The sequence below is a fragment of the Panthera onca genome, chromosome C1 (assembly GCF_046562875.1).
Source record: "Panthera onca isolate mPanOnc1 chromosome C1, mPanOnc1 haplotype 2, whole genome shotgun sequence".
Taxonomy (NCBI): Eukaryota; Metazoa; Chordata; class Mammalia; order Carnivora; family Felidae; genus Panthera; species Panthera onca.
In genome coordinates, this window is record NC_138346.1 from 180,673,812 (window position 1) to 180,689,290 (window position 15,479).

At 34.9% G+C, this 15,479-nt stretch overlaps 1 protein-coding gene across 3 annotated transcripts in view; it reads right to left on the minus strand.

The window, feature by feature from the left end:
- Nucleotides 1-15,216, minus strand: part of CC1H1orf185 (chromosome C1 C1orf185 homolog) — a 35,710-nt gene extending 20,494 nt beyond the window's left edge. For 2 of the 3 annotated variants that reach the window (XM_060624882.3, XM_060624884.2), the window contains exons 1-2: nucleotides 15,195-15,216; nucleotides 5,689-5,794 (exon numbers count right to left, since the gene is read on the minus strand). In XM_060624882.3, the coding sequence (XP_060480865.1) occupies nucleotides 5,689-5,794; nucleotides 15,195-15,210 (122 nt within the window). In that variant the 5' untranslated portion in view covers nucleotides 15,211-15,216. The other variant, XM_060624883.3, reaches the window with a different exon arrangement.
- Between the last annotated feature and the right edge of the window lie 263 nt (nucleotides 15,217-15,479).

Consider the following 15,479-nt stretch of genomic DNA (forward strand, 5'->3'; position numbering starts at 1 on the left):
TGTTATTAACTGTTTTATGTATTTGGATGTTTCCATGTTGGGTGCGTAAATATTTACAATTGTTCTACCTTCTTGTTGGATTTTCCCTCTCTTAGTATATAGTGTCTTTTTTTGTTTCTTATTGCAGACTTTGTTTTAAAGTCATTTTGTCTGATATAAGTATTGCTACTCTGGCTTTCTTTTGACATCCATTTGCATGATGACTGTTTCTCCATCCCCTCACTTTCAATCTTCAGGTGTCTTTCAGTCTGAAATGAGTCTTGGTAGGCAGCCTATAGATGGGTCTTGTTTTTTTATCCATTCTTTCACCATATGTATTTTTTTTTAATTTTTTTTTTAACATTTATTTATTTTTGAGACAGAGAGAGACAGAGCATGAACGGGGGAGGGGCAGAGAGAGAGGGAGACACAGAATCGGAAGCAGGCTCCAGGCTCTGAGCCATCAGCCCAGAGCCTGACGCGGGGCTCGAACTCACGGACTGCGAGATCGTGACCTGAGCCGAAGTCGGACGCTCAACCGACTGAGCCACCCAGGCGCCCCACACCACCATATGTATTTTGATTGGAAGTTTTATATTCAAAGTAATCACTGATAGATATGTATTTATTGCCATTTTGTTACTTGTTTTGTGGTTGTTTTGTAGTTTTTATCTGATCCTTTCTTTTTTTTTCTCTCCTTCATGGTTTGCTGGGCTTTTTTTAGTGATATACTTAGGTTCCTTACTCTTCATTTATTGTGTTTCTATTACTGTTTTTTGACTTTTGGTTACCATTAGATTTATATATAACATCTTTTGCATATAGCAGTCCATATTTAGCTGATTTTCACTTATTTTTTAACTCATTCTTTACTCCTCTCCCCTCCATGCTTCAGATATTTGGTATCATTTTTACACCCTTTTATTTTGTGATTCCTGTGTTTCTTATTCTTACTTATGCTTTTCACTTTTCCATTCTTTTAACATTTCTTGTAGGGCTGGTATAGTGATCATGAGTTCTTTTGACTTTTGTTTGTCTGAGAAACTATCTCTCCTTCTATTCTGAGTGATAGCCATGCTGGATAGAGTATTCTTGGCTGCAAATTTTTCCTTTTGAGCACTTTGAATACATCATGTCAATCCCTTCTGGCCTGCAAAGTTTCTGCTGAAAAATCAGCTTATAGCTTAATGGGGTTTCCTTTGTAAGTAGCTATCTTCTTTTCTCTTGCACCTTTAACATTCTTTATCACTTTTTTTTTGACATTTTAATTACTATGTGTCTTGGTGTGGACCTTCTTGGGTTGAATTTGTTAGGGGATCTCTGTGCCTCCTGTATTTGGATCTCTGTTTCCCTCCCCAGATTTAGGAAGTTTTCAGATATTATTTCTTCAAATACATTTTTTGTCCCCCCCCCCCCCTTTCTCTTTCTTCTTCTGGGATCCTTCTAATATGAAAGTAATTATGCTTGATGGAGCCACTGAGTTATATAAGTCTGTTCTTCACTTTATCTTAGCCCAAAGGCTGGGAGGCAATGTCTATTCTCATCATGCAGTATTTGTCTCTCACCTATTCAGCTTGATTACTTCCCTTTATTCTATCCTCCACATCACTGATATGTTCCTCTGCTTCCTGTAGCCTACTATTTATTCCATCTATTGTATTTTTAATTTCATTTATTCTGTTCTTCATCTCTGATATATTATTTTTTATCCTTTTTTCAAGGTTTTTACTGGTGTCTTCCACCATTTTTTGAAGTCCAGTGACTATCTTAAGTTCATTACTTTAAATTTTGAATCAGGCATATGATTTATTTCTCTTTCACTTAAACTTCCTGCTGTGATTTTGTTTTGTTTTTTCATTTGAGACATATTTCTCTGTCTCCTCATTTTGTCTAACCTTCTGTGTCTGTTTCTTATGTGTTAGGAGTCAGCTGTGTCTTCTGCTCTTGAAAGTAGTGGCTTTATGAAGAAGAGGTCCTGTAGTGTCCCGCAGTGCAGTATTCCCTGTTCACCAGAACCTGGCTCTTCAGAGGAGTCTCCTATGTGTGTTGCCTGCATCCTGCTATTGTGTCTGAGTCGCTTTTCATTTCAGTCCAGATGTCTGCCCTGACTTTTTGCCTATTGTGGGCTGTGCTTGCTCTCTGCAATGTTAGTGAGGTCCAGGTAGGCCAGCTCTGGGGGTGTGACAGCAGAAGGATGTGGGGGCAGGGCGGTGGTGTTAGCAAAATTTGTACCCAACCCTTAGTCCTAGGCTGAACCTCCCACAGCCTAGTGGGAGGGTGTAGTGGTGGCAGCCAAAGCGGGGGTGGGGGGTGCTTGGCAGCTGGGTGGGGCACATGTGATGTTAGCAAAATTTGCACTGAGCTACTAGTCCTAAGTTGGACCCTCCAACGTGTGGTGGCTGCAGGAGCACAGCATGTACAGGCAGTGGGTGGGTGCAGTGTGCATAGCATTAACAAAAGCTGCACTGGGTCCAGAGCTGAGACAGCAAGCTTGGAGTTGGTGAGTCCTCAGAAGAATTTTTGGGCAGAGCACAGTACTAGCAGGTTAGGTAGCAAGTGCCTGTGCAGTGCCACCCCTCCCAGATGGCTCTGTGTTTATGTTTGGGGGCAGGGGAGGAAAATGGCACCTGCCAACTCCTTTGTTCCCAGAGAAATCCCCCAATAAGCTCTGAAATCAGTAGAAACAGATCTCCCTCCCATTCTTCAAGCTGTTGCTTCTATGTTGCCTCTCCTCAGGCTGTTGTTGCTTTGAGGGCAGACACCCAGCTATCACTTGCCCTCTGACGTTGAAAACTCCAGGCTCCAAGTTGTGCTGGTTATACAATCTCACAGAATTCAGCCCTGTTGGTTTTCAAAGCCAGACTTATGGGGATTTGCTTTCCCTGTGTGGGCTTCCTGGTATTTTCCCCTCTCCATAACCACAGCTCTCTCCCTCCTGTGGGCAACTCTTGACCACAGTTTCTGCATTTCCTAGTTTCTCTGATACAGCTTCTCCACATTTAGTTGGGGAGGTTGTTCTGCCAGTCTTTGGATCTCTTTCTGGTTTATTGACTTAGATATGAGTGATATCTAGCTGTAAATATGGGATGGGGGTATGCTTAGGATCTTCCTACTCTGCCATCTTCCCAGCACCCTTGAAACATTTCCTAATTTTGACTTCCTTGACAGTGTACCTTTCTGTTTTTCCGGTTAAATATTGACTCTTCTATTGTTTTGCTAGATTTCTAAATGTTGGTGGGCTGAAGGGCACAGTCCGAAGTTCTTCTCTTCCCTTCCAGCAATCACTCCCTGGTTAGTCTCACCCAGTTCTATAAACTTAGATACCCTCTATTAATTGATACCCTATATATTCAGGCTTGACTTCTCTCCTAAAAGTTCCTACATGTATATCTGAGGATTTGACATTTCTAATGGATGTCCAATAGACTTTCAAACTTTTATCCAAGATATAATTTGGATTAATTCCTAGTTTATCACTATTCCCTCAGCCTGCTCCTCTTTCTAATCATCTTTTCATTTCAGTAAATGACATGATCAACTACTCAGTTCCTCATGGTAAAAACGTAGATGTTAGCATTAATTCTGTCATTTCACTTATCTTTCCTTACCTCATCCAACCTATCAGCAAGCCCTGCTAACTTTACCTGCAAAACACATCCCCAATCCAACCCCTTCTTTCCATATCCTTTACTTCCATATTAGTCCAAGACACTATCATCTCTGACCTGAACTATGAAATAGCCTCCTAAAGCTCTCTGCTTTCACTCTTGCTCAATTAAAATTTAGGCTTCACAGAGAAGTAAGAAAAATCTTTTAAAAATATGAATCAGAACTCTCATACATTGCTGGTTGGAGTAAGTACCCACTTTGGAAAACTCTTTAGCAATTTGCTATAAAGTTAACTATATGATCCAGCAATTCCACTCTTAGGTATTTACCCAAGAGAAGTGAAAACACATGTACAAAAATATTTATACAAGAATGTTCATAGCAGCCTTATTCCTAATAACTAAAAACTGGAAATGACCCAAATGTCCATTAACAGAATAAGTAAACTGAGGTATATTTATACACTGAAATACTACTCATTAGTAAAAAGAATGGAATACACATAAATACAACAACATGCATGAATCTCAAAAATATGTTAAACGAAAAAAAAGTAGACATAAAAAAGTCCATATGATTCTATGATTCTATTTGAATGAAATTCAAGACTAGACAAAATTAATCTATGGTAATAAAAATCAGGATAATGATTGCTTTTGGGTGGGAGGTGGGGAGTGATGCCTGGAAAGGAGCATGAGGGAAATTTACAGGGTGATGGAAATTTGTACATTTTGACTGAGGCTGTAAATACATGGGAATATATTTGCTGAAATTCATCATCATACATTTAAAATCTATGTACTTTATTTTATGTAAATTATATCTAAAATTTTAAAGAGTGTTACAAAAATGTAAATCATCTATAGGTGACATTATAGTGTCCTTAAAAGGGGGATGATATTACTGCTACCTCATGGGGTGGTTATGAAGTCTAAATGAGATCACATACAAAGCACTTAGAACAGTGCCTAGTATGTAGTAAGCACTCAGTGTTAGCCATTATTATGCTGATAATATTATTCCCCTGCTTAAAACCTTATGATGGCACAATAAATAAAATCAAACTCCATTTCTAGCCTACAACATCCTATTTGATCTGGCCCTTATCTACATCTTCAATCTCATCATTATTTCCCTCACTCAGTATAGTCTATTCACACTAGCCTTCTTTCCCTTTACTGAACAATACCAAGAACATTACCATTTGGGGTTTGTGTACTTGCTATCCCTTCAGCTTAGAAAGCTCTCTGACAAAGTCTTCAAATGTCTGGCTCTTTCTTTTGACTCAGATCTCAGATTAAATACCACTCACTTGAAGAGACATTCCTTGACCACTTTATTTTTCATTATCTGTCTCCTCCCAATGGCACTGCTAGTCTATGAAACAGGAATCCTGTCTGACTTGTTCACAGTTGTATCCTCAGTCCCTAGAACAATGGCAGGCACCCAATAAATATTTGTTAAAAGAATGAATAAGTGAAGATTTTCTAGTTTTCTGACCTGTGCAAGTGAACAGATAATATGCATTAATTTGCTGAAATAGGGAATATTGGAAGAGTATGTGCAAGAACATGTTAAAATTTACATTTTTAAGCATCAAACAAAGCAAATGCTGAACTAAATATTCAAAACCACCAAATTTTAGGGTTTTCTGTCTCTGGAAAAAGACTATATTTAGACTATACCAGGGCATTCTGTCAGCTCTTATCTTAAATATCTCCTAAAGAAAGAGAATTTTTCCATGTTGGTAATGTTTTTAACATCAGAAATGTTAAATGTTTCTAAATTAGAAATCAAAACATTTTTTAGTGTCAAGCCTTATAATTTGAACCCATGTCTTCCAAAGAATAAAATATATCTCATTATTCCTTAAAATTTTAATGCATGAAGACTGCTATGATAGTACTTATACTATTATTCTAGTAGGACTTCTCTTTCCAGGCTATTTTAAACATGTAAAGATTTTCCTCCCCAATCAAAGAGTCTGTAACCAAACCTCAAATTATAGAATCTACACTATTATAGTTATTTAGTACCATTTGAAAAAGTCTTTCATTGGATTTTTAAGGGGAAAGAAGTTAAATATTTAATAAACCTTACCTTCGTTTGCAAATCAGGAACCACAAAGCTGATGCCAAAGCAAAGAAACCAATTCCCAAAGTAACAGCACCAGCAGCCAGAAAATAGGTTAAGGGGTTTAAAAAACCTATACAAATAAATGATAAAAGATTATTTCATACATATATCTTCATTCTCCAGGTAAAATTATGTAACAAAGTATTTCAAAAGATATTACGTAGTGTAGTATTAAGACATTAACCAGGAAGTTGGGAGACTTGAATTTTAGGGTCCTGTGCAATTATAACAAATTTCAAGACTCTGAATTTGAGATTTACACAGGGCCTCGTGATGATTAGGGTCAGGGCACATGTCTTTGACTCTGCTTGGATTTGATACCTAAATTTTGTTTGTTTTTGTACAGCCATCACCTCTTTTTTTCTTATCTAGCTTTTTCCTTTCCCAGTCAAGTTGTGAATCTTTTGTTATCTTTTCAGTATCATTCTTTGCAGTCCTCTAAATAAGACACTTCTCATTTTAAAATTTGTATTATCTGGGGCACCTGGGTGGCTCAGTAGGTTGAGCACCCAACTCGGATTCGGCTCAGGTCATGATCCCAGGGTTGTGGGATTAAGCCCTATGTCAGGCTCCATTCTGAGCATGGAGACTGCTTGAGATTCTTTCTCTCTCTCCCTCTGCCCCTCCCCCCTGCTCACACACACACACTCTCTCTCAAATAAAAAAATAAAAGAAAATTTGTATTATCAATCACTACAAGAAAGTAGATGGGGGTAATAAAGAACAAATGTGAGAAACTTCAAATTATTTTAGAAATCTTTGTCTTATCTCCATTTTATCCTAGGAACAATAAAAGATGATGGCCAAAAGTTAAATAAAAGCAACATAAAATAATAGCAATGTAAATCAATATATAAAAAACAATATAAAATAATAACAATAAAATAACAAATAGGTTAAGGGTTTAAAAAACCTATACAAATAAATTATAAAAGATTATTTCATGCCTATATCTTCATTCTCCACGTAAAATTAAATGACATAGTATTTCAAAAGATAGTACACAGTGTAGTGTTAAGACATTAATCAGGAGGTCAGGAGACAAACTTGCAAGTTTATAATTGGAAAAGCCTATTGGAATTATATGGTATAACTCTTTCATTTTACAGATGATAAAATTGAGGTCCACGTAAGAGAAGGACCTGAATTGAGATTAGGCAGCAGATTAAAGCCAATCCTTTGTTTTTGTTTTTATTTTGTTTTTTTCCTATTATCCCTACTACCAATCATCTTGATACTGGCATATATTGAAAAGAATTAAAACTAAAGAATACATGATGTAATTATAGTCAAGTTGGTCAAGTATTTATTAAGATTCTGGTATCTGATACCTAAAAATAAAGCAAGTTGTGGGAAACTTTCACAGAAAGCTGTATACAACATGAAGGGCCTTAAAACAATTTAAAAGTAAAGTTGACCCTTGAACTACATGAGGGTCAGGGGCACCAACCTCTGCATAGTCACAAATCCATATATAACTTTTGACTCCCTCAAAACTTAACTACTTACATATATAAATATATAAACAATAGCTTACTATTGACAGGAAGCCTTACCAATGTATAGTCAATTAACACATATTTTGTATGTTGTATGTATTACATACTGTAGTCTTACAATAAATAAGCTAGAGAAAAGAAAATAATAAGAAAATCATGAGGAGAAAATACACTGATAGTCCTATACTATATCAAAAATCATCAACTTATAAGTGGACCTGCACAGTTCAACTCATGTTGCTCAAAGGTTGACTGCATGTTACCTGGGAAAAAAAGGCTTTAAAAATGTAAAACTATAGAATACAAACTGATGGTTACCAGAAGAGAGGTGAGTAGGGTGATGGGTTAAATAGGTGATGGGGATTAAGGAGTGCACTTGTGATGAGCACTGGGTGTTGGATGAAAGTTTTGAATCACTAAATTATATGCCTGAAACTAATATTACACTGTATGTTAACTAACTGGAATTTAAATAAAAATTTAAAAAGTAAAATAAAACTTATGAAGATCTTTATATGAGAACACATCATAAATTCCACTAAAAATATGACATGATAAAGACTTTGTTGTTCCCATACTTTTGTTATTTCCTAAGTAATTTCCAGTTTCCAAGATGGTGCCTCTCAAGTCTTAGTTTTCTTTGGGTTCAAAAAATGTCTAAATTTGGGAATTAATGGTACCAAAAAGTTATACCAAAAAGTGATACTTATAATACGAAAAAAAAACCCTTTTAAGTGCACATTAGGAAGTCACTTAAATATGTTATGATGATGTTACATATAAAAAATATCATATTCTTTAATTATTTAGTGCAGGGTTTCCCCACTTCAATACTAATTATCTTTTGGACCAGATAATGTGTTGTAAGGATTGTCCTGTGCATTGTACTAAAGATGTCTCCAGGCAAATGTATTCTGGGGGCAAAACTGCCCCCAGTTGAGAATCATTGGCACAGTGGTATGAGGAAATATCAGATAGCATTCAATGATAAAAGCAAGACAGATAAAATGCATATTTTTTAAAAATTGAAAAAGAAATAGTTGTACTCAAATATAAGATAAAGATTTCTAGAGGTGTCTGGCTGGCTCAGTTGGAAGAGCATGCAACTCTTTATTTCTGGGTCATGAATTTGAGCCCTATGAGGGGTGTAGCGATTACTTAAAGAAATAAAACTTTGAAAAAAAAAAAGATAAAAATTTCTATGGACAAAAAAAAAAAAAAAAAGAAAGAAAGAAAAGCAACACAGAGACATAAGTAGAGGCTAAAATCACAAGCATGTGAAGCACTGAGATCTGGAAGCAAGAATTAGCTAGAAGAAACAGAGAAAATCATTGCGACAAGACCTAGATCAAACCATCCTTTGGTACTGTGAATGACCCTATAGTAACAAAATCTCTGTGCGAATGGAGTCCTGAACCACCAATAAAAGACCTAAGAAGGGGGTGCCTGGGTGGTTCAGTCAGTTAAGCTTCTGACTTTGGCTTAGGTCATGATCTGGCGATTCATGAGTTGGAGCTCACATTGGGCTCTGAGCTGACAGCATGGAACCTGGAGCCTGCTTCGGATTCTGTGTCTCCCTCTCTCTCTGCCCCTAACCCCTCGAGCACGCTTGCTCCCTCTCTCTCAGAAATAAATAAACATTAAAAAATTTTTTAAAAGACCAAGAAGGAATCTTGGAAAATGAAAAATTAAAAAATTTCATGATAAAGTCTTCTTTGAACACAATTAATAAAATGAAAGATAAGACTGAGAAACTTGCCAAGTTACATAAAGAAACGAAAAATATAAAGAAATTATGAGACTTGGAAAAGATTAGGAGTGTATATTTAAAAGTAATATGGGTTCCAAAAAAAAAAAAAAAAAGAATAGAAGAGTAGCAGAGAAGAGGTATCTGGAGCAACAACCTAAGAAGGATTTTAGTTTAAAAATTTTTTAAATTTATACATAATAAAATTAATTGGTGTGTGTGTGTGTGGTTCCATACGTTTTGACAAATACAAAGAGTGGGTTTTTTTCTTTTTTTTTTTTTAATTTTTTTTTTTAACGTTTATTTATTTTTGAGACAGAGAGAGACAGAGCATGAACGGGGGAGGGTCAGAGAGAGAGGGAGACACAGAATCTGAAACAGGCTCCAGGCTCTGAGCAGTCAGCACAGAGCCCGACGCGGGGCTCGAACTCACATACCGCGAGATCGTGACCTGAGCCGAAGTCGGATGCTTAACCGACTGAGCCACCCAGGCGCCCCAAAGAGTGTTTAGTCACATCACCATAACCAAGTTACATGACACTTTCATCACCTCCCCAAATTTCCTCATACTGCCTCTTAGTGGTCAAGCACCAATTGCTGGCAACCATTATTTTCAATCCCCATTCTCTATCCTTATACTTTTGCCTTTTCCAGAATTTCATATAAATGGAATCATACAGCATGTGGCCTTTTGAGTCTGGCTTTTTTCACTTAGCATAATGCATCTGAGATTCACCCACATTGCTGCATGTATCAATAGTTCATTTCTTTTTATTGTTGAGTAACATCCCATTTTACGGATGTACCAGGTTTGTTTATTCCCCAGCTGAGAGACAGTGGTTGTTTCCAGTTTGGGGTTGTTAGATTAAAGCTACTATACATTTGCATAAAAGTGTTTGTTTGAACATAAGTTTTTATTTCAGTAGGGTCATGTAGCATGTATATATTTAAATGTATTGGGGTCCCTTGAGGGGCTCAGTCGGTTAAGTGTCCAACTTCCACTCAGGTCATGATCTCACAGTTTGTGAGTTTGAGCCCAGTGTCAGGTTCTATGCTGACGGCTCGGAGTCTGGAGGCTGCTTCAGATTCTGTCTCCCTCTCTCTGCCCCTACCCTGCTCACACTCTGTCTGCCTGTCTCTCTTTCTCAAAAATAACATTTTAAAAAATATATAAATCCATATATTTAAATGTATAAAAAACTGCCAAACTGCTGTCCAAAGTGTCGGTACCATCTTGCTTCCCCAACAGCATTTTATGACAGTTCTACTTGCTCTGATTCATTGCCACCACTTGGTGTTAGTTTTATTTCAAGTATTCTAATAGATGTGCAGTGGTATCTCCCTGTGGTTTTAATTTGCATTTCCTTAGTGAATAATGATGTTGAGCATCTTTGCACACATTTATTTGTCATCCATATACCTTCCTTAGTAAATAATTGACTCAAATCTTTGCTGATTTTTTACAATTCTTCAAGTCCTTGGTCAGATATGTGATTTGGAAATATTTTCTCCAAGTCTATGGCTTATCTTTTCAATTATTTTAAGAGTGTCTTTCTCAGAGCAAAACTTTTACATTTTGGTGATGTCTAATTTATTAACTTTTTGCTTGTGTGGCTTATACTATGGGTCCTATCTAAGAGCTCTTTGCCTAAGAGGCCACAAAGATTTTCTCCTATATTTTCCTATAAAGGAGTTATAGTTTTATGTTTTACATTTAATTTATTCTTCATTTTGAATTACTTTTTGGGTAAAGTATATGTCAATTTCTTCCCCCCCCCCCCTTGGATATGTTTATTGAAAAGACTATCCTTTTTTCACTGAGTTGTCTTTGTACCATTGTCAAAAATCAAATAGCTATATTAGTGTCAATTTTAAGACTCTCTATTCTCTCCCCTTGATGCATGTTGTCTATCCTTTTGTCAATAACAACAACAATAGCAATATCTAATATTCATATAGTAAATACTACATGCCAGGCATTGTTCAATGTATTATATATTTAAATTCATTTAATTCCCACAAACAACTCTGAATTAAGTATAGTTATTTCTTCGTTTTATAGATGAGGAAGCAGATGAGGCAAAATAAGTTTAAGGGACTTGCTTAAATGCACACAACCGCTAAGCGAGGGAACAATAGTAATTTAAAAATTGCTAAGGTCCTTCCTTATCTAGATCAGGTGGAGAAGAGACATGGAATATCTTTAGATTTTGTCAGAAAAAAAAACCCAGTTAAGTATGGATGCTAATATTCTATAACAGTGGGAAAGAAAAAACTACTACTATGCACAACAAAGTAGATAAATTTCATAAATAATGTTGGGCAAAAGAAGACCAACATAAAATTCAAACACAGTTATCTGAGGAGTTCAAGAATGCTAATAATATTCTGTTTCTTGAGCTGGGTGCTGGTCATATAGGTGTGTTCAGTGAAAATTCATCAAGGCTAACACTTATAACTTTGAATAAATTAGATATATATGTATCAGCATGAATAGAACTGAAAAACATAATGTTCAATGAAAAAGCAATTTCCATAAATTTGGATTCAATTATTCCAGTTATGTACTGATTCCATGTATGCACATTAAAAGAAAACATAAAATAATGCTATTTTTAAAGCACATTAATATAATAGAAGTATTAAAATACATTAAATTCATGATATTTACTGTTTCTGGAGAGGGAATGAGGGGAATGGGACTGTGAATGGAACATAGACTTTATCTGTAATGTTTTATTTCTTTAAAAAATGAAATATCTGAAGCTTATATGACCAAAAAAATATGCATTGAGTAGATTACATGGGTGCTTGTCATCCCTTGTCCTTTTCCTTTTTCTTTTCACTTTCCTGGTGTGTGTGTGTGTGTATAATTATAATTAGTTATATATTTATAATTATATATATATATAATACACATACATATATGTAGTCTCAATTTTGTAAAAAAAAAAAAGGAAAACAATCAACATTGGTTATCCCTGGAGTAAGGGCTTATAGTTTTATTTTCCACTCTAGACCTGTGTGTGTATATTTTCTACCATGAGTATCTTAGAAAAATCAGGAAAAATAATTTGAAGCTTCCTATGTAATTCTTGACACCTATGTAATTCCTGATATTACACGTCTCCTTGTAGAACCTTCTCTATTGTTATCACTGTGATGATAGCCCAACTGCAAGAGGAGATAGTTAACGGTCTCCTCTTGCAGATCTCTGCCCTCTTCTTTACTCCACTCCCCCACCCCAAATCTCCATTAGGGAAGAAAATAGGTGTGATTGGTACACCATCATACTCCCTAATTTAAACAGGTCATTTACATCTCAGGGAAATCCCAATGAGGTATAAAGAATCCGAAAGTTTCCAAGCCACTTTACCAAGAGAAAGACACATTACATATTTGTTAATACCTTCAACAAGTCACACTTTCTCTCTAAATCCATCCGTAAAACAAAAAGACTGGACTCTGTGATCATTAAGATCTCCTTCTCACTTTAAAGTTTTAATCAATATATATTTTAAAGAAACATTATATACAAACATAGTATTTTTACTTTCTTGATTCTGCTCTTAAGTATCCTGTCTAAAGTAAGGAATCCTTACTTTCAGCAGTTACTGTATCGCATCACCTTGTTTATCTTTAATAATAACTATTATAAATAATTTTCTTTACTTACTGGTTTATCGTCTATTGTCTCTCTTCCTCTACCAGAAGATAAGTCTTTCTTACTATGGTATTCTTAGAATTTAGAATAATGACTGGTTACTCAGAAATGATTGAATATTCAATGAATGAATGAAAGTCACCGTGCTAAATGCTAGTATTACAAAAATGGATAAAATAAGTATGTTGTTTAGTAGGAAGACCATACATGTGAAAAGGAATACTTGCAATTAAAAACTATCTAGGCATTGTAATAGAAGAAATAAGTACAAAATATGGATGCAGGTAGATTTATAAAAAGGTAGGGTAAATTTTAAAAAGCTCCGGAGTTTAGTTAAACATTACTTGAGAACTTTCTATTGCCAAACCTTTGCCAAGAATTGGTAATTCAAAGATAAATAACACATGATAATGGAGTTTATAATCTGGAGGAGACAAGATGTTTAAATGGGTATGTTCATTACAATATTCCAAGTGCTATGATAATGACGTTTTGGTAGTGCTAAGACAACAGAAGCGGTTTGACCAAGTGCAGAAACTGTTCTAGAGATAACACCTGAGCTGAATCTTACTGAACAAGTAAGAGATAGCTAGGCAAGAACATTAAGTCTTAAATCAGGTTATGATTCTTCTATCTTAAAATAAATAAAACTCTCTCCCAGCAGACCCTCCAGCATACAATTGATCCTTTCCTTACCATTTGCAGCCTAAACTCTTAAAATGAGAATTTCTATTTCTTCACATCTATTTCCAAGGCATTAATAACTCTATTAACACAAAAAATCAAAAGGCCACTAGTGGCCATTTTCTCTCTTTTGCCTTGGCATCAGTAAAGTAAATCCACTTGGTTTTCCTCCCCTTTATGTGTCTAAACCTTTATTGCCTTTATAGGTCTCTCTTCTTTAGCCCATCTATCCTTTAACATATCTATCTATATCTAAATACATCTAAATATATTGATATAAAGGATATATCTTTATATGTCTATAAATCTGCATATATATGTATATATATGTATATCCTTTAACTGCATATATATATGTGCATATATATATATATCCTTTAACATATCTATTTAGATTTAGATTCTGTCTTGAGGTATTTAAGGGATATAGATAGATATAGATGTTACCTATATATACTTATATCTATATCTTTTCCCAAAACTACTAGGTATTTGTACCAGGAGTGTTTTCAGATTACTTTTTGCAATCATTTCAGAACTAAAAATCCTGTTTTATTTTTTGAGTTATTCCCAAATTACCTGTTTATTATACTCTTTTAGGGTTTTGCCAGCTTTCAGTCTCTTTTGAACACCATTTATATGTAGAATACTGTTTCATACACCAAGTGAGGGATAAAAAGTCATTTAAATAAGAATGAATCCTTGCCCTGAAATTTTAAAAATCTATAATAAGATATAAGCAAGGCTCATATGCAACCAGTATAAAAAACTGACCATACTGACTTTTTTAGTTGGTGTCTGCTCTGAGTGGTTAGAAAACTAACCAGACCTGTCTGTGAATATGGAAAAATTACTCATTTTGCTGATTGGCTTTTAATGTTCTTATCTGAAAAATGGAGTCATACTATCTATCTCACATGACTAGAATTAGAAGTAAATGAGATAATGTTGCAAGGAATTAATAACATAAAAAACAGGAAGACATCTCAAGCTTCACATGCATACACCAGGCCATGAAGCAAGACTCAACAAGTTTTATAGAATCATTATTACATATACCACATTCTCTGAAAATAATGCAACTAATTTTGAAATTAATAACCTAATATATACCCTGAGAAAAGCTCCCATACTTCTGGAAACTTAAAATCACACTGTAAATAACTCATGCATTAAAAAAGAAATCAGTGGAAGTTTGAAAATAAATACAAATAACCAATAATGATATGTACAAATACTTGTAGCAACAAAGCTAGAACCAAATTCAAGGGAAATGTATGGCCCTAAATGCATATATTAGAAAAGAAAGCTGAAAAATAATGAGCTTATTCCTCAAATTACAAGTTGAAAAAGACCAGCAAAATAAGCCCAAATAACATAGAGGAAGGAAATAAATAAAAAAAATTAATGAAATAAAAATTAAGATTTTTGGTAAAGATTAATAAGATTGATGAATCTCTAGCTATATTAATAACCAAATAAAAAGGCATAAGTAAACAATATTTAAAATGAATAAAGAACATAATTATAAGTATAGCTGAGATTAAAATAAGAAAATACTTTCAACAAATTATTTTTAAACTTATAAAAATTATATATACCTAAAAGTGACTTACAAAAAGTGACTCAAGAAGTAATAGAAAACCTAAATGAACATGTATCCATTAAACTGAATCAGCAGTTACAAAATTTCCCCCAAAGAAAACAGCAGGCCCCAATAACTTTACAATTTCTACTGTATACCCATGATTCAAGTATTTCTTATCTTATACAAGCTCTTCCAGAAAATAGAAAGAGATTGCTGGTTGTTTGTCCAAATACATTTTCCTCTTCTTCCCAGGCAAAAAGCTAGACTATGTGTCCTAGCTTCCCATACCATTAGGTGAAGCCATATGATGGAGTTCTAACCAATGGAATTTGAATGGAAGTGATGTCATAAAAACCTCTCAAGCACCTTTCTCCATACTCTTTCTCCTTTTAGGCTTGACTGGGATGGAGATTATCCCCAGGAAACTTTGGAGCCATGTGTTACCATGGATCTAATTAACATTTATAGGACACTCAACACAAATAAAATCAAAACACAACATATCAGGATTTGGGGGATGCCACGAAAAAAGAACTTAGGGAAAAATTTACACCAAAAAACTGCAATTTAAAA